General features: G+C 40.5%; 2 gene segments (V, D, J or C); both read right to left on the reverse strand.

Moving 5' to 3' along the window:
- The window catches only part of LOC106995637 (immunoglobulin heavy constant delta-like), a 727,209-nt gene that overhangs the window by 669,723 nt on the left and 29,773 nt on the right, over positions 1-27,713 (reverse strand).
- On the reverse strand, positions 944-5,475 carry LOC144330490 (immunoglobulin heavy variable 4-59-like). The segment is given in 3 exon segments: positions 944-1,005; positions 4,934-5,263; positions 5,347-5,475. Coding segments are annotated over 3 exon segments (444 nt in total).

Here is a 27,713-nt window from a genome sequence, read left to right on the forward strand (position 1 = left end):
TTCTTTTGACATAAAAATGAGGTTGATGAATTTTATAATCTACATTTTGGAGCCTAAAAAAAAAGTACAATCAAGTGTCACCTCAGATGTGTTACTGGAGGCAGAATTCTGATCTCATTACATATAAGTGGTACCTGGTCTGACATACATGAACAGGCAAGGAAACAGAAAAAGGACATGGCACAACGTTTATGAAAAAGTCTCAGCAATTTTAATTTTCTTCTGAGGAAGCTGAAATTGTGCAAGTAAAACAGTGTGACTGGACATGTCTCAGGTGAAGTTGTGTTCTGGAAAGTATCTCCAGTCCTGGGCTGGATCCAGTAGGTGCACTCAGGCCCCAAATCCTAAAGCAGCGACTTGTATTCCTTAAACAGATGATATTCCAATGAGAAAGCTGTTCTCAGGTGAGCTGCAGAGCAGGGAGAAGGGGATGGAGGTGTCCTAAACTTCCCAGAATTGCTGAAACTTGACCGAGGCCACCTCCTCATAGATGGAGCAAAGATACACCTATGAGTACATCACATCGGCTCTGTCTTCAGGAATCTTGGGCTGGGGGGGGAGGTGAAAGAATGTGATTTATTCCTTTCTGCTAATGTAGTGTGCTTCAGTGAAAATGAATTGAAAATTTAATAAATATGCTTTTTGCCATAATATGGAGAGAATATGAATAATTCATGGCAATGCAAGTGGTCACGTCAGAGCTGGCAGAAGGAGCAAGTGCACAACTGAGAGAAGGAAGCGCCTGCCCCAGGAAGCAGGTGCGATAAGACCATCCCCCGAGAACTGCCCTCCAGATGCCATGTGTCAGTGGAACCTGGGCTCGTGTCTGGGACCTTGTGTGTAGTATGGAGAGCAGAGCACAGCTCCACTCCTCCTCACTGTGTGACCTAGGATGTGACCTCTTCCTCTGAGCTTCATTCTAATTAAGTGTTAAAATCAAATAACAGTAGTAACTTTACTAGTAAACTTTCCGGTTAGAGCCGGTGATGATCAGAATTTTTATCACTGTTGTTGCCCGATCCCTTAAATATGATAAAAATACCTGTGTGACTCCTTGTCTCAGACCTCAGATGACCACCTTGCAGAGAGCACACCTGCTTTGTTTCTGTCACAAACGTGGTATTAGAACTGGAAACTATGTGTATTTTGTTATAGAATTTATATCTTAGTTATGTTACATTGGATGAAGTTAGAATTAGTAAGTGACAGTTAGAATTTAAGGGGTGGGATGTCTAAGCAAACTGTCGATGGTGTGTCTTCATTTCTCCTTGCTTATTATAGATAATGAGAGAGGAGAGAGAAAAATTAAAGAGAAAACTATTGACCAATAGTCAGGTGTTTGATAAACAAAGGAGATTTTCACATCTTCTTAATGGAAACCCCATTAAATTAAATAAATTAAAGAACTTTAAGACACTTTTCCACATTCTAGATGCATGTCTAATACAGATTTATTTAAATGCACAGAGAGAACACAGAAAATGGAAATTCAGCAACAGATCAGTTTGCCAAATACGCAGATTTAAACTAGTTTGTAATTTTACCTAAATACTCAAAGAATAAACCCCAGATTCAAATAAGAAATGATAAAATTTCAATGTTTAGTGACTGGTTGAGAGAAGCTTGAACTAACATTATTTTGATGAATCATTCATCAATAATAAAACTTTATCCAGTGGTCCAAATTTTCAAGGGGCTGCTTGAATAAATAGTTTCTACCTTTCCTACCTGTGATTTCTGGCAGAATCTATCATCCTCTAAAACCCAGGGACCATTAAGAACAGAGACAGAAGTTTGAATACTACAAAGTTTTGAGAGACCCAATTTACTGCCTGGACTGATTGGTGAGGATGATCTCTATAAGCCTCGTCTTTGAAGAGTGTGTGGTGGCTTTTGTTATAATGAACAGGTAGCAACAAAGACAGTCAAGGAAAATGAAGGAGGAGGGGAACATGGTCCAAACAGAAGAACAACATAAAGATCTAGAAACTGATATCAATGAAAACGAAGCATATGTTTTACCTGGCTGAAAATTTAAAGTAAATGTTAGAAACATGTTCAATGAGCTAGTGGCATCACGCAAGAACAATGTGAGAATTTTAATAGAGATAAAACATTTAAAAGATGACTAAACAAAAATATTGATGCTGAAGAATACAATAAGTCAGACAAAATTTTTAAAAGGATTTTGGACCTGATTAAATCAAGTAATAGAAGAAACAGTAAACTCAAAGAAAGATCATTTGAAATAGTAAAGACAGAGAAGAAAAACTTAAATGAAGGAAATAAAAAAGAGTTAAAGCCTTATGAGTCAGGAAGCACAGCGAAAATGAAATTTTATGCATTGAGGAGTTATACAAAGACACGACAAACGTGGTAGTGAAGGAAGAGGGTGAGAGACAGAGAGAGAGAGACAGAGCAAGACAGGCAGAATGGTTTTTAAAGAAGTAATAGCATAGCAACTTTCTAAATCTGGAGAAGCAAATATTCGTCCACATCCATGAATCTGTATACATTTCAAATAATGTAAACCAAATGAGAAAAATCAGAGATAGTTTGAAACCACATTGCTAAAGGAAAGGTTTTTGAAAACGGAGAGTAAAAGAGCAGATTTAGCAGATCTCTCAGCAGAAGATTTTCAGTTCCGAATGGAGAGGAATTATATTAGATAATGTTTGGTTTATTGATAGAGATTATTTCTGAGAAATGTATTTCTAGTCAATGTCAGCATTGTGCAAGCATCACAGGGAGAACTTACACAAACCTACAAGGAATATCCTACTACACATAGACTATGTGGAATAGCACAATGTTTCCAGACAACTAACCTGTACAGAGTGTTACTGCACCAAACACTGCAGGGAACTGAAACGCCATGGTAAGTGTCTCTCTATCTAAACACATCTAAATATGGAACATCCTTAGTGAAAATACGGTATTACAATGCTATGTGGCCACAAACACATATGTGGTCTATTGTTGACTGAAACATGGTTAGGTGGCCCATGACTGTATTCAAATTGCTGGGGGAAAAAGAATGAAAAACAAACAAAACTCTGTCAACCAAGAAACTTTACCATATTAATCTTTTTGCAAAGTAAAGGATAGGTAAGACCTTTCCCAGAGAAGCAAAAGCTAAACGAGTTCTTCAACACTGGGCCTGCCTTAAACACCAAAGGGTCTCAACTAGGTCTGCAGAATAATGACATTGCTGCATCAGCTCCATTCTGGCCTCTGCCATGTGACAGTTTTCTGTGAATTTTCTTTCTGCTCTCTCAGGACATTTTTTCAATCTCATCTTCTAACTCCATTCTTCTTTTAATTCTCAGTTTGTCGAAAAGATTCATATTTAGCTAAGAACATTAAAAACTTCGGAAAAAAAATTTCATCTTAAACTCAACAAATTTAATTACCTGTCTTCACGGATGCCCATCTGTTCTTTTCTTGTTTTCCTATGGGATATGACCCCTGTGTCTACTTCAGTCCAGTCCATATTTCCATATATATGAGGCATCCAACCATCACACACCCAGGAACATCTTGGAGGAAGGGACCCTACCATCTGCCTCATCCGCCTTCAGGTGCACAGCGGCCATTCCTTCAGCTGTTGTATGTGCTTTAGGGCTTTCCATTTAAAAGTGTATTTCACTATCCCCCAAATAAAGTTCCTGGACCTTAAAAAGTGATGTCGTGTTGAGGGCATTGACAGCCAATTTTCATTGTAAGTCTCTTCTGCCCTTGGTAATTGAGGAAGACTGGGAAGAAGGGAACAAATCTCAGACCCCATGTAGCTCCTCATTTAGCAATACATTCAGTGCAAATTTAGAAAGTTGAAGACATTGAGTAATGTTGGTGTCATTTTTTGTGACATACTAAGGAGACAGCAGAAGATGGTCAGTGGTCAGTCTCCATCCAGCTGGTACCCATTGTCCATTAGTTAGGTCATAAGAAAAGATAAAAGACAACTTTTGTGACAAAGCCCCAGGGGCTTCATTAAAACATTTTGCCCAGAAATTGGTCAACAGGAACATGACAAGTTTTTATATTACAGCTACTATTTTTTGCCTACTTTATGTAGAAATCTGAGAGATGTGCCCAGCCTCAGGGGGCTGATTCTCCATCCAGGGGACAGCGCTAACAGAGTTATGAGTTATGTGTTATTAGTCTGTCTGGGTCTTCCTAAGAAGACAACACGGAGTGGGTGGCTTAAACAACAAATATTGATTTTCTTACAATTCTGAAGTCTAAATGTTGAAAGATCAAGGTGCTGGCAGGGTTGGTTCTTGGTGCGGCTTCTTCCTGGCATGCACTGGGGCACCTTCTAATACACTGCGTCTCCACATGGCCTCTTCTCTGCGTGCACGTGAAAAGTGAGAGGTCTCTGGTGTCACTTCCTCTTCTTATAAAGACAGCACGTCTATTGCATTAGGTTCTCACACTTCTGAACACATTTAACCTTAATTGTATCATTAAAATTCCAATATAGATTCATTGAATTTAAGGTTTCAGCATATGAATTTCAAAGAGGGCACAGTTCGATTGATGACACAAACCAAGAGATGGTGAGAAGCATTAGAATAGATATATTTTTAATCACTAAGGAATAATGGGCCAGGCAGGAACTTGTAGAAAAGTTCCTAGTAATCGGTGAAACCTCAATTGTAAGAGGAAAATGTGCCTTCCTCCTTTCTTTTCTGGCAGAAGAATGTGAGGAAGCAGAACCACAGATATCAAAGAAAGAGGAGCCCTGGGGACAGCTGAGGTGCTGGTGAGGAGGGAGAGCACTGAGCAGATGAGGAAGCCCCGCCCTCCCTGCACCTGCTCCTGACCCGGCCTCCTGCTCTGTGGGCCCCGCGCGCCCCCTGCTGGTCCTGAGCGGCACCTGCGCCCGCCCCCTCCGCCTCCCTGCAGGGAGGTTTGTGTCTGGGCTCACATTTAACTCCCCTCACTGTGTCTCTCGCACAGTAATACACGGCCGTGTCCGCGGCGGTCACAGAGCTCAGCTTCAAGGAGAACTGGTTCTTGGACGTGTCTTTTGAAATGGTGACTCGACTCTTGAGGGAGGGGTTGTAGTTGGTGCTCGTACTACTACCATAGATGTACCCAATCCACTCCAGTCCCTTCCCTGGGGGCTGGCGGATCCAGCTCCACCGGTAACTATCGCTGATGGAGCCACCAGAGACAGCGCAGGTGAGGGACAGGGTCTCCGAAGGCTTCACCACTCCTGGGCCCGACTCCTGCAGCTGCACCTGGGACAGGACCCCTGTGAATAGAGAGACCCACAGTGAGCCCTGGGATCAGAGACAGCCTCCCATATCGTCATATCTGCATCCCCGAGACACTCACATCTGGGAGCTGCCACCAGGAGGAGGAAGAACCACAGGTGCTTCATGTTCTTGCACAGGAGGTCCATGACTCTCAGAGAACATTTCCCATGTGAGCTGGACCCTGAATTTAAGGAAATGTGTGGTGGTTTCCTGTGGGTGCCTAAGTGAAGATTTGCATGTGGGTGGTGCCTTTGTATGGAGAGGTGAAAAGAGATAAGGGAGGTCCAGGCTTTGGGGCTCACCCTGAGAGGAGGATGCTGGCTGTGCCCTCTGAGAACTCAGGTCTCTTCCTGGGGCCTCCCCTCACCAAGCCCAGAGTCCTCTTCTTCCAGGTAGCGAGATGTGCTCAAGGAGCTGGTCTGGGAGATGAGTGTGATCATGGATCAAGGACAGATTTTGGAATAGGTTCAATGCTGTTCTACCCGTGAAGATTTATATGAAACCAACCAAACATCCAGATTATCTAAATTGTCAAATCTCCATTCAGAAACATTAGGGCACCAGCTAAATATATTAGTCACAGTGAATTTATAGAAACCTACATCCATGCAATGTTCATTGTAATTCAGAATATCCATTATGGTTAGAGGGAATATATCTGTCCCAGAGAGTGCGTCATTTAAAAAAAAAAAATCTGAGACCTTCCCTTTTGTGAATGTTTGAAGTTTGGGATTCTATCTGCAATCTCAGGAGAAGGTAGTGGGATGTATCTCCAACCGTGTCAATGTGTGATTCTTGGACTGTGGCCTGACCTTTATATACTTCTGTGTGAATAGATGTAGATTGGGGATCACAGTGACAATTTCAGTCAAAAACGGTAATAGGTCAGCACAGGAGCATAGTCTCATCATCAAGATTAGTGCAATTGTCTTTCCTGGGAACAAGAGAGGACATCTGTGAGCCCTTCCCTCTGAGAGCACACGGAACTCTGGTTCTTCCCTGACAGGTCACCCTTCTGAAACATGGCTGGACAATGACACTCAAGCCCAGAGTCATCACCCACATATTTATCATATCAGTTGCATCTGTGTCTGAAAGACTTTCTCCTTCATTGAATTGCACGAACAAACCTTAGAGTTTGTGGTATTGCGACTTGGGCATTTGACATTAGTTTGGTGAATTATATAATAAATAATCTATCTCCATGGATGTGGGTAACAGGAGAGTCATCAGAAGTTGGGTGTGTTTTAACATCAGAACAAACCTGGGCTCTCTTGTTAGGACTGAACAAGTGAGCTGACCTGTGGGACAACAGAGGGAAAGACACAGAGCCAACATTCAGAGCCAGGTGAACTCCTGACCTACCAGGTGGTCTCTGGACATTTTGTTTAAACAGATCCATAAAGACCTTCCTCAACTTCAGGAGAATTATGGACATTGAGGGAAATTGAGATAAATTTTTATTTACAGAGAATAATTCATAGGCTTGTAGACATCTATGTGAGTGTGTACAGGATTGCTAGGATACGCTCATACACAGAACAGAAGAAATAATTCTATTTCATGGAAAGAAAACCAAAGAGCTTCTGAACTGGTAGGTATTCTTTGCCACAAATGTGTCAGGTCACTAGATCATGTTATGATGCTGGAAGTAACACTTCCCAACCTTGTCCTGGAGACAAAATGCTAAAGAGTAAAGATTCAAGTGAGATTCCTTTGAAAAATACAACTAATGAACAGACCAAAAAATATGAACCCTTATGTAAAGAGTGCTAATGAAGTGAAACAATAATTTCCATGTTGAGGTGACGGGGAAGTTCCATCTGACAGCTCATTTTCACCTTTATGGGTATAGAGTGCCCTCTGCAGCCCAGCTCCCACCCTCAAGTGAAGTTTCTGTCTGAGCTCTGTGAGTGAGCTGGAGTCATTGTGAGCCATTCAGAAAAGTAGTTGATTCTACTTCTTCAAACGGGAATTTAAACCATCAACTCCTCACCTTAGCCAGTCTATTTTTGTAACTGCGTGACCCTTAGGAATGCAGTCACCATTTCTTTCATAATGAGAGTTGACTGTGCCATGAATGTAACAGGAAGATGGGTAAATTTAAAGGCTGGGTACATAAACCACTGGATTATCGAATCCTGGAGCCAATCACATTCTGTCATCGTGCTTAATTAGTTGTGAGTTTGTTTAGTTCAAGTTCCCATACTCACTTTCTGATAAAATAGTCACATATGATAATCTTGAGATATATAAAATGAAAAACAATCACTAATTTCAAAATGAACCCAACTTCCAGAAGAGATGAAAATTCCTTTTTGGTGAATGGTGTGAATGGTGTGAAGGGTGTGAAGGGTGAAGACATGGTTGAATACTGAGGTTGTGTTCACAATTGCATTATTTTAATTAGGTAACTTCTGTACATCCCTTATACTTGTTAGAAACTCCCATTGAGAACCTTGATGTAATGTAATTAGTTCATGGGTCACACAAAAACAAGGAAGCTGAAGTTTCCTGAGCAGGACTTGCTATTGCAACTTTAGCTTTCCTTTAGAACACATTCCTCTACCTGATGTGAAATTAGCCCAGGTGCACTGATGAGCGTTTTACAGTTAACCAAAGACCAGGAAATGGGCACTCATGTGTGTGGAGCAGAGCATGGCTCTGGGATGCTTTGCAAACAAAGTGGCTTCTCACATCTTCTGGAAAACCCATCAAAATGGGTAAGTTATGGATCTCTTAGGAGCACCCATCTATCCCATATTCATGGCTAATATAAAAGTGGAAATTTATTTTACATTTTGACATGTTTTTGCAATGGCTGGTACCTGTTGTTCCTTTCCATGTTTAGTGCTTCCTTTAGGATCTCTTGTAGGGCAGGCCTGATGGTGACAAAATCTCTAAGCATTTGCTTGTCTGTAAAGAATTGTATTTCTCCTTCGCTTATGAAACTTAGTTTGGTTGGATATGATATTCTGGGTTGAAAATCTTTTCTTTAAGAATGTTGAATATTGGCCCTCACTCTGTTCTGGCTTGGAGAGTTTCTGCCGAGAGATCTGCTGTTAGTCTCATGGGCTTCCCTTTATGTGTAACCCAACCTTTCTCTCTGGATGCCCTTAACATTTTTTCCTTCATTTCAACTTTGGTGAATCTGACAATCATGTGTCTTAGAGTTGTTCTTCTCGAGGAGTATCGTTGTGGCGTTGTTCCATTGTACATACATTGTACAATGGAACATTGTGGCATACTTGAACATATTGTTTTATTCTAAACATCACTCTTCCTTAAATAAAGTCATTTTTATTTCAGGATAAATGTTATCATACAAGATTCTTTCTCATATAATTTTTTATAACTTTCCTTATTGAAAATACTTCTCTATTTCTGTAACTTTCTTTAAATCTCTCTTATTTACTGGTTATGTTTATGATGTTTTATAAGAAATCTTTGAATTAAATAAGTTCTTTTTGTAAGAACAAATTTTTTTTTTAAAAATACGTTTTTATAGTATATATTTTTTAAAACAATTAGTAATGACTTAAACATTTAGTCAATATTTATTAGTTAAACTTTACATTTTTAAATTGTAGAACAAGTTTATGCAAAAGGTTTACTTTGTTACATTTACCTAGTTTATTTTTAAGCAGTTTACTTAGATTATTTACGAAAGCTATAATACTCACACTTTAAAGTCTTTTCCTTGTTAACCATGTTATAACCCATGAATTTCATGTATTTACCTAAGTAAAAATCTTATGTTTAATTAAATGATTGTTTTTCTAATAACTATTTACCTGTTTTTTTATTAAAACAACAATATTAAACATATTATTTGCCAAATAACAAAAATCATTCTGGCTTTCACTAGGTTTATAATTTTATAATCTTTATAATAAATTTACACACCATATAATATCTAGTTGGGATTTTAAATAGAAAATCACTTGATCAATTAATATAAACAATAAGGTAAGCTGATAATTCTGAAAATATCTCTAATTTTGCTCTAACAATGATTTTAAAGCCAGCTCATTTATTAAATATTAATTTATATCACTGGTACTTAAAATGTATTTAGGGCTCCTTTATTTAAAAATAGTTACTTATTTTAAAGGCAATTTTGTACCTTGTAGCCACAACGCATAACAACATATATATACCTACATATTAACACATACATACCAGCACACATTCACACTAATACAAAGATACTAGAGCTTTTACTTCAAAACTCCAGCTATGGAATATTAATAAAAACTCAGCAGTTGTTTTTAAAAAGGGGTGAGACGTAAACAGTGGTTGTTAATTTAAAACCAGTAGAAATGCCCTGTAAACTGGAAAACAAAATATTTTAAAGCAAAAAACATATCCTCATCTTTCTTTATAAACGTCACAAAAATTTCATTATACTCTCTTACTATTCTAATGTTTATAAACCTTAATTCACAGTGAGAAACCTCGGATTACTTAATATGACATGGCTTTGAGATTTTAAATTACTGAAGATAATTATGAGACTATATTTACCAAATTAATATTTGTAAAGCAATGTAAAATTTAAAGCTGACTCTAATAAAAGATGCATATTTTCTTTACAAAGTGTTTCATTAAACAGACTTCACTTGATTGGTGGTCTTTGAAACACAGCTTGATTAGATTATTGGCCTTAGAGTGGAGACATTTAAGAAAAAAGGACAAGAAAGGATGCAGTTTTTAGTGCACTAACTGCAATTGTTTATGCAAATGTGCAAAGAAATGAGTAGCCTTCTATAGTAATGACCATTTCCTGTAAACTGTCCTCAGCCACTCCTAACATAGTTTTCAAAGCCACCCCTAACATCGCAGCTTTCATTCACTTGTGCATACACCAAGAATAAATCCTCTCACAATACTATGTAATTCTGGCAGCCTCCAAAGCCAAAAACTTTACATAATACAAGAAAGCAGAGTTTTATACCTGAGAACAATCTGCCAATGATTGAATCCACAAAGGAAGCAGGAAAACTCCCAACAGGTTAGTGTCCAGATCCAAAAGGAACCCTCATCCTCCTCCCTGCCCCAACCCAGGAACCTGATGTGGTGCCGCCTCCTAAGGGAGCAGTGTTGTCCTCAGTGCCTTTGGCCACCCCTCCGCCCCACCATCGTGTCCTCAGTGTTCCCTGGTGTTCTGAGCCCCACCTGGTGTCCTAAGCTCCCCCTGCTGTCCTGAACACACCCTGGTGTTCTGAGTCCCCTGGTGTCCTGAGCGCCTCCTGGTTTCCTGAGATTCCCCTGGTTTTCTGATCTCCCCCTGTAGCTCTTGTGCAGGAGCACTCCCTGGTATCCTCAGCACCTCCTGGAGGTCCTGAGAATCCCCTGGTGACCTGAGCCCTCCCTGGTGGTTTGGAGAGCCCCCAGGTGTCCTGAGTGCCCCCTAGTGTCCTGAGCACCTCCTGGTGTGCTGAGTGCCCCCTGGTGGTTCTGAGTGTCTTCTGATGTCTTGCGTGCCCCCTGGTGATTTGGAGTCCCCCCTGGTGTCCTGGGTGCCCCCTGGTGATTTTGAGTCCCCCCTGCTGTCCCGAGCGCCCCCTGGTGTACTGACTGACCCCTGGTTGTTCTGAGGTCCCCCCAGTGTCCTGAGCTCCCCCTGGTGTCCTGAGTGCTCCCTAGTGGTTCTGAGCCCCTGATGTCCTGAGCACCCCCTGGTGATTCTAAGCGCCCCCTGGGTGTCCTGAGCATCCCCTGGTGGTTTTTTGTTGTTTGTTTTTTATTTTATTTTTATTTTTTTGAGACGGTGTCTCGCTCTGTCACCCAGGGTGGAGTGCAGTGGCCGGATCTCAACTCACTGCAAGCTCCGCCTCCCTGGGTTCACGCCATTCTCCTGCCTCAGCCTCCCGAGTAGCTGGGACTACAGGCGCCCGCCTCCTCGCCTGGCTATTTTTTGGTATTTTTTAGTAGAGACGGGGTTTCACCGTGTTAGCCAGGATGGTCTCGATCTCCTGACCTTGTGATCCGCCCGTCTCGGCCTCCCAAAGTGCTGGGAATACAGGCTTGAGCCACCCCTGGTGGTTTTGAGTGTCCCCTGGTGTTCTGAGCGCCCCCTGGTGGTTCTGAGCACCCCATGGTGTCCTGCGAGCTCCCTGGTTTCCTGAGCAACCCCTGGTAATGCTGAGCAGCATCTTCCATGCTGTCCCCTCCTGTTTCCCTGCAGGGAGGTTTGGGTCTGATCTCACGCAGATGTTTCCTCACTGTGTCCCTCACAGTAATACAGGGACTTTTCTTGAACTCTCACGTTAATTATCCTTTTTTAAAAATATATATATATACACATTATGTTGTAGGGTACATGTGCAGAATGTGCAGGTTTGTTACATATGTATACATATGCCATATTGGTGTGCTGCACCCATTACCTCGTCATTTACATTAGGTATATTTCCTAATGTTATCCCTCCCCCCTCCTGCCACCTCACAATAGACACTGGTGTGTGATATTCCCCTTCCTGTGTCCAAGTGGTCTCATTGTTCAATTCCCACCTATGAGTGAGAACATGCAGTGTATGATTTTCTGTTCTTGCAATAGTTTGCTGAGAATGATGGTTTCCAGCTGCATCCATGTCCCTACAAAGGACATGAACTCATCCTGTTTTACGGCTGCATAGTATTCCATGGTGTACATGTACCACATTTTCTTAATCCAGTCTGTCATTGATGGACATTTGGGTTGATTCCAAGTCTTTGCTATTGTGAATAGTGCCACAATAAACATATGTGTGCATGTGTCTTTATAGGAGCATGATTTATAATCCTTTGGGTATATACCCAGTAATGGGATGGCTGGGTCAAATGGTATTTCTAGTTCTAGATCCTTGAGGAATCGCCACACTGTCTTCCACAATGGTTGAACTAGTTTACAGTCCCACCAACAGTGTAAAAGTTTTCCTATTTCTCCACTTCCTCTCCAGCACCTGTTATTTCCAGTCTTTTTAATGATTGTCATTCTAACTGGTGTGAGATGGTATCTCATTGTGGTTTTGATTTGCATTTATCTGATGGCTAGTGATGATGAGGATTTTTTCATGTGTCTTTTGGCTGCATAAATATCTTCTTTTGAGAAGTGTCTGTTCATATCCTTTGCCCACTTTTTGATGGGTTTGTTTGTTTTTTTCTTGTAAATTTGTTTGAGTTCTTTGTAGGTTCTGGATATCAGTCCTTTATCAGATGAGTAGATTGCAAAAATTTTCTCCCATTCTGTAGGTTGCCTGTTCACTCTGATGGTAATTTCTTTTGCTGTGCAGAAGCTCTTTAGTTTAATGAGATCCCATTTGTCAATTTTGGCTTTTGTTGCCATTGCTTTTGGTGTTTTACACATGAAGTCCTTGCCCATGCCTATGTCCTGAGTGGTATTGCCTAGGTTTTCTTCTAGGGTTTTTATGGTTTTAGGTCTAACATTTAAGTCTCTAATCCATATTGAATTAATTTTTTGTATAAGGAGTAACAAAGGCATCCCGTTTTGGCTTTCTACTTATGGTTGCCAGTTTTCCCAGCACCATTTCTTAAATAGGGAATCCTTTCCCCATTTCTTGTTTCTGTCAGGTTTGTCAAAGATCAGACGGTTGTAGATCTGTGGTATTATTTCTGAAGATTCTGTTCGGATCCATTGGTCTATATATCTGTTTTGGTACCAGTACCATGCTGTTTTGGTTACTGTAGCTTTGTAGTATAGTTTGAAGTCAGGTAGCGTGATGCCTCCACTGTGTCCCTCACAGTAATGAAGGGGCTTTTCCTGAGCTCTCAGGTTAATCATCTTAAAAGAGATTTTCTGATAAGAGCATCTCTGAGGAATGTTAATCTTCTTTGTACTCAAGGAGAGTCTCATTGGGAACTTCCACTTAAATTACTTCTGTTATTACCCACACCAATTGCTCCTATGAACACTGCTGGACCAAGCTGATGCTGTTTTCATTGAACGTGAATCCAGAGGCTTTGCAGAAAGGTCTGAGAATTCTTGGTCTATAGTATTTCTCTGTGTGACTCCACCAGTTAACTTTACAGAAGACTTCTGCACACACAGAGGCAACAGCTGAGCCTGATCCATGGGGAATGTGAATATTGAGAGTGATGAAAAGAGAAGCCCAGATCAGCACAGACCCCATTGTGTGGACACTGAGGAAGAGCACAGATGTGGGGTGGCTCGTCACAAGGGCCTGCAGGAACAGGGGATGAGCTGCTTTTCATTTGCAGGGGAGGGACCTCATTTCCATGTCTTTCTCCCTGGGGACATGAGTGCACTAGTCATCAGGGCTCATCCCATCTCTGTCTCTGGATTCCAGAGAGGGCAGGGTCAAAGGATTTTTGGGACTGGATTGTCAGGGTTGATCTGCCCATTGCTCTTTTTCTCATATGTGGACCCTGTTAGGGTATCTTTATAGTATCAATGTTTATGAACAGTACAGTAAAAATACACAAATAAACCTTACCCAGAGGAAATGGAATCCTGCCTGTAGGCTGTGTAATTAGAGCTGTAAGCCCCTGTTGTCTACAATAAAGAAAAATCTTCAGTTAGAGTTTTTAAAATGACAATTTCTACAAATTGTCAGAGCTGGAGTCCATAATTACCTCTATGCTGAGGTCATTTTACCACACAACTTTTCAGTGTCCGATATATGTGCTTGTCTGAGGAAAATTCAATGTAGGGACATGTTTGCTTATCTGAGGGAAGAGTTTACCTGAGGAAAGGTGTGCTTGTCTGAGGGAAGAGTTAACATGAGGATGCGTGTGTTTGTCCAAGGGAAAGGTCTACGTGGGGACAGGTGTGTGTATTGACTGATAGTAAATGCCCATTCAGAGACAGTGTGTGCCTGAACTGAGCTAAAGTTTAAGGGAAATCTTTCTTGGCCAAGGGAAGATGTGAATCATCTGGATTATTTGCTTGTCAGGAGGGACATTTCACTGCACATGAACCTGATTAAAGTCTCATGTGAATGAAAACATACGCAAATGGAGAAAGTTACTTCATTTTTTGTTGCCTGCATCTCATGCTATTCCCTCCCCACGCTGTGTAAAGTTATTAGATATTTTGCTTTTATGCTCTCTGCATTTTACCCTTGGGTTCATGATGTGCTAAATCATTCTGTAAGTTGTATATATTTCGATTCACACTTTACATCATAAAATTGTGAGACTTAACAAATTGTGTCATGTGTTCACTACTGCAGGTCATAAAAACATTTTACTGTTTGTAAAAAGTGCCTGTTTCTCATAATGTATACCCTCTCTCTAAATTTATAGAAAACCCTCATATATTTATATGATCTACAACTTTGTCTTTTACAAAATGTCAAATAAAAAGTGCACAGCAGATTTGAAATAACCTCACTGAAGAAAGTGGCACATAAAATTTCTCATCTAGATAACTTTGGAAATTAAGATGCTTTGTAAATCAAAGTATAAAGAAACAGCACTTAAACACTGTATTCTAGTTGATAAACATGCTTGAAACAGGGGGACAAGTTAACAATTCTAATACCACTGTGCAGATATCCTGAACTTGTACAACTCATTAAATGAATGGCATATGGTGGGAGGGGGTTCCTCACTTTGCAGTTGGTGGTTATGCACAGGAAGGGAAGGAGGGCTAGAAACATTCATGTGGCATCATAGTAGATTGTAGATTCCAGTGTTTTCTAAAGTTTGGTATGATAAAGGTACAGAAGATAAGGTACATAAATAGTTTAGATGTCCATATACACATGGGTTAATATACACATGCACATTTTCCAGGGCTGTTAGCTTAGAGATCCTAGAAACACTGACACCACATTAACAACACACACCCAATATCACAATTCTGTATTTTAAGATAATTCTGTAATATGAGGAACCAGAAATCCTTGGAGAAATAACTGATTCTATGTATAGAGAAGATAGTAAAGAAAATGAGCTTGGAATTTCTTGTAAGACCAGGATAAAGGAACATGTTCAAAAACAAAAGGATGGGGTGTGCTGTGAGGAAACAGAATCCAAACTAAATGAGCTCACAGGACCTAAAAGAGCTGTGGTGATTTGAGCAATAAATTGAATAATGTAACATCAAATTTTCTCCATAGTGAAAAATAAATGTTAATGAACTAACACTGATATTAACAGATAATTAAACTTTTAAAAAGTTGAAAAAAAGACATTTTTCATGCAGAAGAATTTCAAACATCTTCAGTTAATAATCCTCCCATAAAGTAGGTGAAATTTAAAGAATTCTGCTGTGATTGTTGTTGGAGATTAGAGGCACAAGTTTTTCTGTTGGAGTTGATTTCGTAGTTAGTTTTAGAATAATACCAGAAGTATAATCTCTGGAAAAATAAAATTATTTTATCCAAGTTTGTACACACATGCATACACACACAAATGTGTATATACATATATATATATGTGTGTGTGTATATGAACATTTTTCTGCCACCGACAGTGATAAAGCAGTGAAAAGACAACTACAGACTTGGGGAATACACTTCCAAATCACATATTTGTTAAATGGCTTTATGTCAACTAGGTAGATGAATTTTATATTGGGTATGTAAGGAAGCATACAATGGATCAAAAGAAAACAGTTAAATTAAAAATGAGCAGAATATCAAAATAGACGCTTCATCCTAAGTATGTAAAAATAATAAAATATAAAATTTTAATTAGAGATGTGCATTTAAACAACAATGGGATACCACTAATAATCTAGTAGAATGGTTAAGATACACAATATTCATAGTGCCAAATGGCAATAAGAATGAGGAAGAACCCAGATCTATCATGCATTGCTGGCATGAGCCCCAAATCATAACTGCACACTATGAAAAACATTAAAACATTTTGATATTTCATATAATGGAGGTAAACGGAGGTAAACAGAGAGATAAAAACGCAGCTGTGTTCCAAAATATTTACAACACGGATTCAAAAACTCATGCTCACACTAGTATCTTCAGAGCAAAACCTATATCAGTTTTATTAATTTGATTGTTTTCTACTCCTTGAATTTCGCTTACAGAGTAGATATTTTATGGAAAATTTCTCAAATAATTAGAGTGCATACACATTTCTCTTATTCCTTTTCTTCAATGACTCAACCTCACTTTCTAAGAAAGTCTACAATCAAATAATCCCTGTCATCTCCTCATGCCCAGCACAACTGTCATCTCCCTCAGGCCCTCAGACTCTCTCAGGCTGTGGGTTTCTACACTGTGTGTTGTGCAGAGTAATACACGGCCGTGTCCTCAGATCTCAGGCTGCTCAACTCCGTGTAGGCTGTGCTCTTGGACGTGTCCCTGGTCACAGTGAGTCTGCCCTTAAACTTCTGCGTGTAGACTCTGTTACCATTGCTAGGGTTGTTCCATCCCATCCACTTAAGTCCTTGTCCAGGGGCCTGTCGCGCCCAGTGTATACTGTAGTTTGTGATGATGAACCCAGAAAAATTACAGGAGACCTTCACTGAGGCCCAGGCTTCCTCACCTCAGCCCCAGACTGCATCAGCTGCACCTGGGAGTGGGCACCTGTGGAGAGGACACAGAAGAGTGGATAAAATTCTTTTTGACTGAAAAGAGTTCCCCTCTCATCCCAGGGAATAGATGTTCCTTTACCTGTAGTTGCTGCCACCAAAAAAACGATCCTCCCGGCCCAGTCCATGGTGAGAAGCTGAGCTCTCAGGGGATTCTCTAGAGGAGGGATTGGTTGTTGGATGATGCTCTCAGGGCACAGACATCCAGTGGATATCAGGTTAGCTACTTCAGTGGATCTCAGCTTATTTGCATATTCATGAGGCAGAACATATTGTAGCTAAAACCCTGATCCATGATAAGAAAGGGAAGGAAAATGACACATTGGCCTTATGAGAGTGAGATGCAGATGGTCTGAGCCCTAATCCTGTTTGATGAAATGCATGTCCTGCTCCATTTATGAATGTTTGTGGACAGAGGTCCTTTCACTGAAAAATAAGCCCCCTCAGAGCACCCTCCTCATTGTGAACTTTCATTTTATCAGCGTAGAGACCGCCTGGAAGATTTCTGGAACCATCCGACTCCATGACACTGAGAAGAGGCCTTGGCCCTATTCTGGACCCTGCAGGCACCAGTTCAGCTCACTGGTGATCTGAGACAGTGACTGCTGATCTCCCATATGAGTGTCCAGCAGGTCCCTCTGAGATCCGCTGGGTACTCCTCATCCAGTGTCTCTAGCACCTGCCCTGTGTCTGATTCCCCAGGATCTTCAATGGAAGCAGTCTTGGTTTAGAGATTTGCCCTGTGATGTGTAATTAGAGCTGATTTTCTCGTCTCAGGAACAATAGGAATCAGAAGTTGAAACAGTAGTTTGGAGTTCTTTATGAACTCACTGCTCCCAATATAATTGTCAAGGAATTTGTGTTTTTAATAATTTTGGGTTAATTTTGAACTCCATTTGTTAGTATTTTATGAAGTATTTACATACTTTCAGTTCATATCCGTAGATCCTCATTTTTACATATTGATTTCTGACTCACTTGGTAAGTGCCCCTGCCACACTCCAAGATCCACCACTGCCCTGTCACTCACACAATGTAGGCAACATTACTTCACACTGAAATCTGAATTTCTTATTCATAGAAATAGAGTGGCTACCACAATTCTGTATCCATTGAATTAGGAAAACTATCCCTGTTCTTCATATTTTCACTATTAAGATATTAATAATCCCAGAAGCCCACTTTAAAAATAGTTCTCATTGTCTTAAATTGTATGAATGGTTCAGACATCAGCAACTTGTTGAACTCGTATTTTAGCTTTTTTTTCTGACAAGGGAAGACTCAGTCCATCAAAGGAAACCTTCTCAGCAGCCTCCTGTGCACCTGCTCCAGGGCTGGAACTGGTGTTGTGTGGCTCCTGAGTGACTCTCCAGCCCAGCCCTTGCCTTGCAAGGAGGTTCCAGTTGGGGCTCACAAAACATTTACCCCCAGCTTCTCTAGCCCAACATGAAATGGCTTTGTTCTGGTTTAGAATACTCTTTCAGTGACACCATATGCTGCTGACACTGCAGGGGCCTTTGAAAACAGTATGCTGAGAATAGATAGGGCTCAAGGACAGTATCTCCAATTGAACTTTTAATGAACTCCCGTAGGCGCCAAGAAGGCGGGCAGATAAAGAAGAGCATAGAAACAAGGAACTGAGTAGAAGGTTACGTCTGGGAAAAGGAAGTTTGTTTTGCATTGCATTCTTTCTGCTGACGTGGGGTTTATGGAGTATAAATAAAGTGAGGTGGAGGCTCTGTGTGCGGCCGCCATGTTCTCTGTTTGTCTTTGTCTTTTGTGTGTTCTTTCATTCTCCACCACCCCGGCAGGGACCCCAACAAGTGGCACAGCGAGCAGGGTCAGCACGGGTGAGTAGGGGAGAACAAGAAGGGGAACCCCCTAGGGGCGGGTAAGGCCCGGATATTGTTAAGGGTAACCTTCTTAAGCTTTCATTATGGGAATTCCATCTCTCTGGCCTCAGAATATTTACGCCTGTTTCAAGGACTGTTGCTGTCTATAGGAGTAGAAGTGAAAGAAAAAGACGTTGAAGCGATTGTTTGCCCATGTTGAACAACATTGTTACTGGTTTCAGTATCAGACTAAAGTGCAGCTGAATTGGAAAGAATGGTTACAGGTAGTAAAAGCTCTGCTTAGAGCTCTCCAGTTAGGGGATATTATGCCTCTAAAATTGTGGACCTTGTGTAACTCTATCACTCAGACATTAGAGTTACTTGAGACTGATTCAGAGTGTGGTAATGTAGCCACAGGAGGAAAGGTATCTGAGGATTTGGGAAAAAATAAATCTGATATGGAGCCCATTTGTGCCAAGGTAACAGAGGATGTGGGGGGGGGGTAGCAAAAGGGGGAGAAGAGAAAAAGCCAGCTCTTCCTTCTTCTAAGGGAAATTCTGACATGCAGTGTATTATGGAAATGCTTCAACAAATATTACAGATACATTCTTCTAATTCACCTTTGCGAGCTTTCCCTGTTCCTTTTCCTTCTGCCCTGTTAAAAGAGGATTTTCCAGTGCCTCCAACCCCCCGGCTTCCTTACCTTTATCTTTGTCTGGCAAAGTTTTCTTAGTGCCTTGCCCGCCACTGGGGGAGGGAGAAAAGGAAAAGATAAAAAAAAAAAAATTTAAGGAGCTGGATCTGTTTCCAGTTATTTGTGCTTCTTTTGCTCCTAATGCTCAGTTTTCAAATGGTGGCAATAATGTCCAATTTAATGCCTTACAAATTAAATTTTTAAAAGAAATGAAAGCTGCCATTTCTAACTATGGACCTCAATCTCCTTTTATCCTTGGTCTTCTTGATATTCTTTCATCAGAAAATTTGATGATTCCTATAGACTGGAAGACTTTGGGGAAGGCTTTTCTTGATCGTTCTCAGTGGTTACAATTGCACAGCTGGTAAATGAACAAGGCGCATGTACAGGCTAGAAAAAATGTTATGTGTGATCCCCCAGGACCCACTGAGGAACAACTCACAGGCACGGGCCAATATGCTACTCTTAATGCTCAGGCTGGTCTAGAGGATGTTGCCCTTACTCAAATCAAGACTTTGTTTTTAAGGGCCTAAAATAAGGCAGAGATAACAGGAAAATCTTCCCTTTCCTCTGTGAAGATTTTACAGGGCACAAATGAACCATATCCAGATTTCATAGCCCGTCTTCAGGATGCTGTCTTCAAAATTGTGGGTGCTGACCTTGCTTCAAAAAATTTGTTACAAACATTGTCTTTTAAAAATGCTTATGCTGACTGTCAAAAATTGTTAAAATCGTTAAAGGCCAATGGGGCCAATTTAGATAAATATATTAAAACTTGTGTTAGTGTTGGAGGGGCTATTTATAATGCTCAATTATTTGCTGGAGCTTTGTCTAAAGTCTTAAAAGGAAATAACAAACAAGGTGTTTGCTTTCAGTGTGGTAAACCTAGACATTTCAAAAAAGAATGTCATAAAAATTGAACACTTTTATCCCTCAAGGCAGAAAGCTACCTTCAGAGGTGTACAAATGTTGCGGTAAAGGTCGACATTGGACAAATAAATGTCGTTCCAAAACTGATAAAAGTGGAAATTTACTGTCTCCTCTCCTGGGAAACGGGAGTCAGGGCCCACAGGCTTGGGGCCCCAACAATTACAATACAAGTCTACTACAATACCCAGTGAGCAATGGCCTACAACATCAAGGAATAAATTCAAGTCCTCCTTAAGGATCCCACACCTTACCGCAGTTTCTCAGCTTTATGTGGCAACTAAGCAGAGTGCCGCTGCTGACTTAGCTATTACTCAGCCTTATACTTTGTCTCCTAATAGAGGAGTATATAAATTAGCCATTAGAGTGTGTGGCCCTTTGCCAAAAGGACATGATGTTACTAATAAAATTCTTATTATGGTACAAGTCTCACAATTTATACGCCTAGAGGCAGGGGAACGTATTCTCAATAAGGGGGGTTTGGTAGCACAGAAAAAACTGTTTTTTGGGAAACTTTAGTTTCTAATCAAAAGCCCTTATGTTCATTGCACATTAATGGAATAGTTTTTAAAGGGTTAATTGATACGGGGGTAAATATGCCTATCATTTGTTTAAATTAGTGGCCTATACAATGGGAAAAAAAAAGACAAGTTTCAGTTATACTCACTGGCTTGAGTGCTGCTTCTGTGGTTTATCAAGACATAGAACCTTTAACCTGTGTTGGTCCTAAAGGTCAACAAGGTCAAGTTTTTTTTTTTTTATATTATTCCTATCAATATTAATCTTTGGGGACAAAATCTTTCACAAAAATTTGGTTCTTTTTTAAACATTCTTCATATTTCCTCAGCTGCCAAAAATATGATGTTCAAAATGGGCTACAATCCTTTAAACTCATAGCCACTGTTCACCAGCCTCAAGTTTTATAATTAAAGTGTAAAACGACCACTCCTCTTTAGGTGAAACAGTAGCCATTATCTAAAGAAATACTTAGGACTTTAAAAGAGTAAGTCAAAAAACAAATGGCTGAGAGGAATCTAAAGCCACGTACTTCTACATGGAATTCCCATCTTTGTCTTGTCTTAAAACTATAAATGTTTACATTCAACCTAGGGAAAGTTTACAGCCTGATCTTCCTAATCCTGCCCTTATCCCACAAAGTTAAAAATTAATGGTCATAAATCTCAAAAATTGTTTTTTCTCTATTCCATTACAACCTCAAGATTGTAAAAAGTTGCCTTTATTATTCCTAAATATAATAATGGACAACCCATTCAAAAATATCAGTAGAAGCTTCTTCCCCAGGGTATACTTAATAGCCCTACTATATGTCAAAAATTCATACATAGGACTTTAAATCCTGTAAAAAATCAGTTTCCAACTGTGTTAATTTATCATTGTATGGATCTTCTCTGTCCCTGTTTTTAATAATTCTCAGCCACTTTCTCGATATCAATGGAAAGTTTTACCTCAAGGTATGTTAAACAGCCCTACCTTGTGTCAAGAATTTGTCCTTTTGCATCATTACAAACTCAGCTTTCTTTCTACTCACTTAATATTGCCCCAGAAAAAATTCAGCTGGATTTTCCTATTCAATATTTAGGTTATACCTTAGGAGCACAAAATATTTGACCCAAAAAAAACTCAAATTCGATGTGATCATTTCAAAACATTAAATGACTTTCAAAAGGTGCGTTCTGTTTTAGGAATATAACATCTTTTTTCTATTCTAGAAGGAGACAGTCACTTGGACAACTCACGCCATTTAACTCCTTTGGCTTTACAGGAACTCCAGCTTGTAGAAGAGCAACTTCAAAAGGCCCATTTACATTATCTCCTTCCCGATGTTCCCCTTTCCCTTTGTTTATTTCATACTTTACATTCTCCTACAGGAATGATTCATCAGACCAATCGGCCGCTAGAATGGATCTTTTTGTCCAATAAACATCTAAACGCTTAACTATTTACATCGACCGTTTAGCTGAACTGATCATCAAAGGACGACATCGTTGTCGACAACTTTGGGGAGGAGATCCTTCCTTAATTATTTCTCAGTTCACTCATAGTCAGATCATTTATCTTCTTGCAACTTCTGATTCTTGGCAAGTTGCTTGCACTTCCTTTGTTGGACAATTTTCTACCCAATATCCTAAGTCTCCGATCTTTTCATTTTTTAGGCAATATTCTGTGTTGCCTTTCTCACCAATTTCTGTATTTCCTGTTCAAGGTCCTACCTTTTTTACCGATGCTAGTAGCAATGGTAAGACTGGATATTGGAGTGTTCATCAATCTCAAGTTACAGTTTATCCTTATCCCTCGGTGCAACAGGGAGAACTGTTTGCTATTCTCATGGTCTTACTTGATTTCCCTACTACTAGTTGTAATATTGTTAGTGATTCTCAATATGCCATTTATGTTACTTCTTATATTTCTCAGGCCACTTTACCTCTTTGTGCTACTTCTTCTCTTCAAAAACTCTTTTCCTTGTTATTCTCTACTTTGAGCCAACGTCGAGCTCCTTTATTCATCATTCATCTTCGTTCTCATTCTCAACTTCCTGGACCATTAGTTCATGGTAATACTCAGATTGATTCGCTTTTAATCGGCCACCTACATGCTGCAGAACAAAAATATACTCTACATCACACTAATAGTTCTGGCCTTCAACGACGGTTTCATTTAACTCGTAAACAAGCTCGTTCTCTTATTCGAGCTTGTCCTTCCTGTGCTCCTTTAAGCATTCCATCCTTCCATCCTGAGGTTAATCCATGAAATGTCCCTTCTTTTGGACGATTAAAATATGTTCATCATACCATTGATACCTTTTCTCATTTTCAATGGGCCACTCTGTTGCCATCTGAGAAAGCTGATTCTGTTATTACACATCTCTTAGCTTGTTTCGCCATCATGGGCATTCCTCTTATACTTAAAACTGATAATGCCCCTGCCTATGTCTCTCATAAATTACAAGTTTTCTTACAGCAATACAATATTCAACATATCACCGGTATCCCAGGCAACAGTCAAGGTCAAGCCATCATTAAGCACGCAAATTTAACCTTAAAAACTCAACTGCTAAAACAAAAAGGGGGAAATGAGCCCCCCAGAAACCAGATTTTGAAGGTTCTTTTTACCTTAATTTTTTTGAATCAATGGAGACAATTGCAAGACTCCACTGTCGTAACCCATCTTTCCTCACCTCCCTCGGTGATAGTCCCCGCTGACAATTTAAAGGTTTGGTATCCTAATGAAGAAGGTAAGCATGTTCAAGGGCAAGTTCTAAAACAGGGACAGGGCTATGCTCTTGTCCTTACAGGGAGTGGACCTGAGTGGTTTCCTACAAGATGATTGAAACCCTGTTGAAAAGAAAATTGGATTCAGCATGCATTTCTTCCTTTGTTGGATGTGCCTCGGCGGGGGACTTACTTCTCTTAGTGAGGCTTTGTATGAATATTGGACTTATATTCCCTTTCCACCCTTGTATCAGGGAGTCGCCTGGGGAGAGGGGGAAATTAAGGTTTTCACCAATGACACTACTTGGATGCCGTCCCCTTATATAGACAAGGACAATATAGAACGGGAAACGGGAATTATAAACAATACATACGAATTTGGAGTGGAAAGACTTCCAATACGTATGGGAAATAGTCCTCATTGTCTCCGAAAATCGCATGAAGCTTGGGCTGTTCGCTATAATCATAGTCATGTGGCTGTTAATACTGTTATTATTGTAACTAGAAGCTTTTAATATAATCATACTGTATATAGTAATGAAACTATTCCTAGTTCTTTACCTTTTTGTCCTGTTCCAGAGGTTTCTCCTAATATTGAGATGCTGGAGTGGCAATAATGTCGGGGAACTAAACCCCGGATTTTATTAGAATACAATGGGATGCAAATAACTGATTGGAGTGTGCACGGTGATTTTCAAATAAAATTTAGTCACATACCTTTGAAATGGCACCGGGTAAATAAAAGTATTGCCGCTAACAGTAATGAAACCTTGGTATGGCGTGAAGGAGGCCTGAAGTACAGAGTCATCTTTGGAAGTTGTTAGCTGCAGGCGATGCCTTTAGCACTTTTGTGGGGAATATGTCCCTTAATCTTTCTAACCCGAATAACCCCTTTCATATTCAGTTATATCGGAATACCTCCCGATATATTATTGCTTGTGTCCATAAGCCCGACCTATTATTAGTGGGGAATTTGACATGGGATAATGATACGGGGATTGTTAATTGTACAGATACGTGTACATTTTTGTCTTGCCTCAATCATTCCTGGTGGCACAACTTTGCTGGGGATATTTATATCCTCAGGGCTCATAAGGAAATTTGGCTACCTCTTGACCTTACGCGACCGTGGGGGGCATCACCTCTTGAGACTTATATTTGGACTTCTCTCCAGCAAACCCGCCGTGCCCTTGGACTTATAATTGCTTCGGTGATGAGCCTTGTTGCCATCGTCTCCACTGCGGCCGTAGCAGGGCTTGCTCTTCATCAAAGCATACAAAATGCTGAATTTGTGCAGCAGTGGCACGAACAATCTCACCGGTTATGGCTTCAACAACGAAACATTGATTCTCAACTTGCTGAAAGATTGGACAACATGGAACAAGCCTTGACATGGCTTGGAGATCAGCTCACTGTCCTCAGTACTCGGATAACATTACAATGTGATTGGAACTCCACTCAATTTTGTGTAACGCCTGTGCCTTTTAACATCTCTCAAAATTGGACTGTAATCCGAAAATTATTAGTAGGCCATAAAAATATTAGTTTGGACATCCAAGAGCTCACTCAGAACATTTCTGAAGCATTTCGACAACAATTACATGTGTTGTCCGGAACTGTAACCCTGCAGGAGCTGGGTCAGCGCCTTGCTGCCTTTAACCCATGGACCCAGATGAAAACATGGATTTCTACAATCTCTGGAAGTATATTGCTTTGGGCACTTGGATTAGGTCTACTTCTTTTGGTGATTTGATGCTCCCTCCGTCGCCTCCAAAAACAAAAGAAAACACAGGAACAAATATGGGCTACCTTTTTAGGATTGAAGCAAAACAAAAAAAAAGGGGGGGGGGAATGCAGGGGCCTTTGAAAACAGCATGCTGAGAATAGATAGGGCTCAAGGACAGTATCTCCAATTGAACTTTTAATGTACTCCCGTAGGCGCCAAGAAGGCAGGCAGATAAGGAAGAGCATAGAAACTCTCTTTCTTTCCTCAGCAAAGGAACTGAGTAGAAGGTTACATCTGGGAAAAGAAAGTTTGTTTTGCATTGCATTCTTTCTGCTGACATGGGGTTTATGGAGTATAAATAAAGTGAGGCGGAGGCTCTGAGTGCGGCCACCATGTTCTCTGTTTGTCTTTGTCTTTTGTGTGTTCTTTCATTCTCCACCATCCCCGGCACGGACCCCAACATGACACCACTTCTTGAAACAAGTGATTAGCCTTACTAAACGTGTTGAACTCTGCAGGGTGAACCAAAGCAAGGATTATATGATGAAGGAGGAAGCTCCTTCTCTGAAGCTCTGGATTCACTTCATTAGTGGATCCAAAATGAATACAGAAACTTACAGGAGTTTGGGGAGTGACGTGTTTCTTCAATGGGCTCCTGCAGTTGAATGTTGCACCTGAGAATACCAGCAGGTCCAGATACATTCAGATGACACCCCACTCCATATCCACTATTCCAATAACACACATTTTCCCTTCTTCCTATGTTGTAGCTTATAGGACGTGCCACCTACACTGACACTTGGCCCATGTATCTGACTTTTTCCCTTAGAGATCTAAAGCAAACAGGATACAGGGGGAGATTTGGGAAGTGCATACAGGTTGTTCTTTTCATTTTCTCAGCTAGGAATCCAGCAAAGCTTCATGATAACAGAAGCTGAGGTCAGTCAGGGAGTTTTCAAGACCTTGGTCTTAAAAATGGTGATATCAGAGGCTTCGGATTCCTCTATTGTCTTGTCTCAGTCTCTGTCATTTTCCATTAGTTTCCCTATGTTCTCCTCAGATAGAGTCTGTGCATTGCCACACTTGCATCTTTAATCCAGAGCCATCATCCTGGTTAGAATGGATTGTGCAGTGCGGGGAAGCACTGCCTGTTCTGACCACGGAAACCTAGAGATGTCATCGGCATCCTCTTCTGGGCTGTGACCTTGACCAGGCGTCACGGGGGCAAAAGCTCATTTTTGGCAGTTAATCCCTTTTGTGGTTTCAGCGTCCCTGGACTATTTACTTACTTCTTACCCCTACTGGCTAACTTTGCTCATTTGTATAATAATGGAAGGATGGAAGAAAAATCTGGAAGGGAAGATTTGTCTTCGTTCACATAAGATAAGGTTCTGGAAAAGTCCTTCCCTGTAGACGCTCCTGAAGCAGGCTCCTGGTATGTTTCTCAGTAATTAATAACCTGCAATTCTGATCCACAGGAAATGCATTTGGATTTTACTTTTTAGAATCCTGAGGTTTCTGGAGAGAAAGTAGAGAAACTTTAGAAGTGAAAGACCCTCTGGAACTGTTGCATTTACCACGTTCATATCTGTCTTTCAGATGTCTATAGTGCTTGTCATGTAGTGCCCTCATATCTTGCGGCTTCTGCAACCTCTGCTCCAGTTAAGCAAGTGCCAACTGCCATTTTAGGCATGTCCGTCTATCCAGTTTTTGGAGTGGGTAAGATTTCTTGCCACTTCAGTTATTTAATAGATTCCAAAAAGTGTTGATATTCAGATTATGCAGATTTCTTTTGACATAAAAATGAGGTTGATGAATTTTATAATCTACATTATGGAGGGTAAACCAAAAGCACAATCAAGCGTCACCTCAGATGTGTTACTGGAGGCAGAATTCTGATCTCATTACATATAAGTGGTACCTGGTCTGACGTACATGAACAGGCAAGGAAACGGAAAAAGGACATGGCACAACGGTTATGAAAAAGTCTCAGCAATTTTAATTTTCTTCTGAGGAAGCTGAAATTGTGCAAGTAAAACAGTGTGACTGGTCATGTCTCAGGTGAAGTTGTGTTCTGGAAGGTATCTCCAGTCCTGGGCTGGATCCAGTAGGTGCACTCAGGCCCCAAATCCTAAAGCAGGGACTTGTATTCCTTAAACAGATGATATTCCAATGAAAAAACTGTTCTCTGGTGTGCTACAGAGCAGGGAGGAGGAGACGGAGGTGTCCTTGACTTCCCAGCATTGCTGAAACTTGACCAAGGCCACCTCCTCATAGGTGGAGGAGAAATCCACCTATGAGTACATCACATCGGCTCTGTCTTCAGGAATCTTGGGCTGTGGGGTAGGTGAAGGAATGTGATTTATTCCTTTCTGCTAACGCAGTGTGCCTCAGAGAGAATGAATTGAAAATTTAATAAATATGCTTTTTGCCATAGTAAGGGAGAGAATATGAATAATTCATATCGATGCAAGTGGTCACTTCAGAGCTGGCAGAAGGAGCAAGTGCAC

The sequence above is a fragment of the Macaca mulatta genome, chromosome 7, assembly GCF_049350105.2.
Source record: "Macaca mulatta isolate MMU2019108-1 chromosome 7, T2T-MMU8v2.0, whole genome shotgun sequence".
NCBI classification, from domain to species: domain Eukaryota; kingdom Metazoa; phylum Chordata; class Mammalia; order Primates; family Cercopithecidae; genus Macaca; species Macaca mulatta.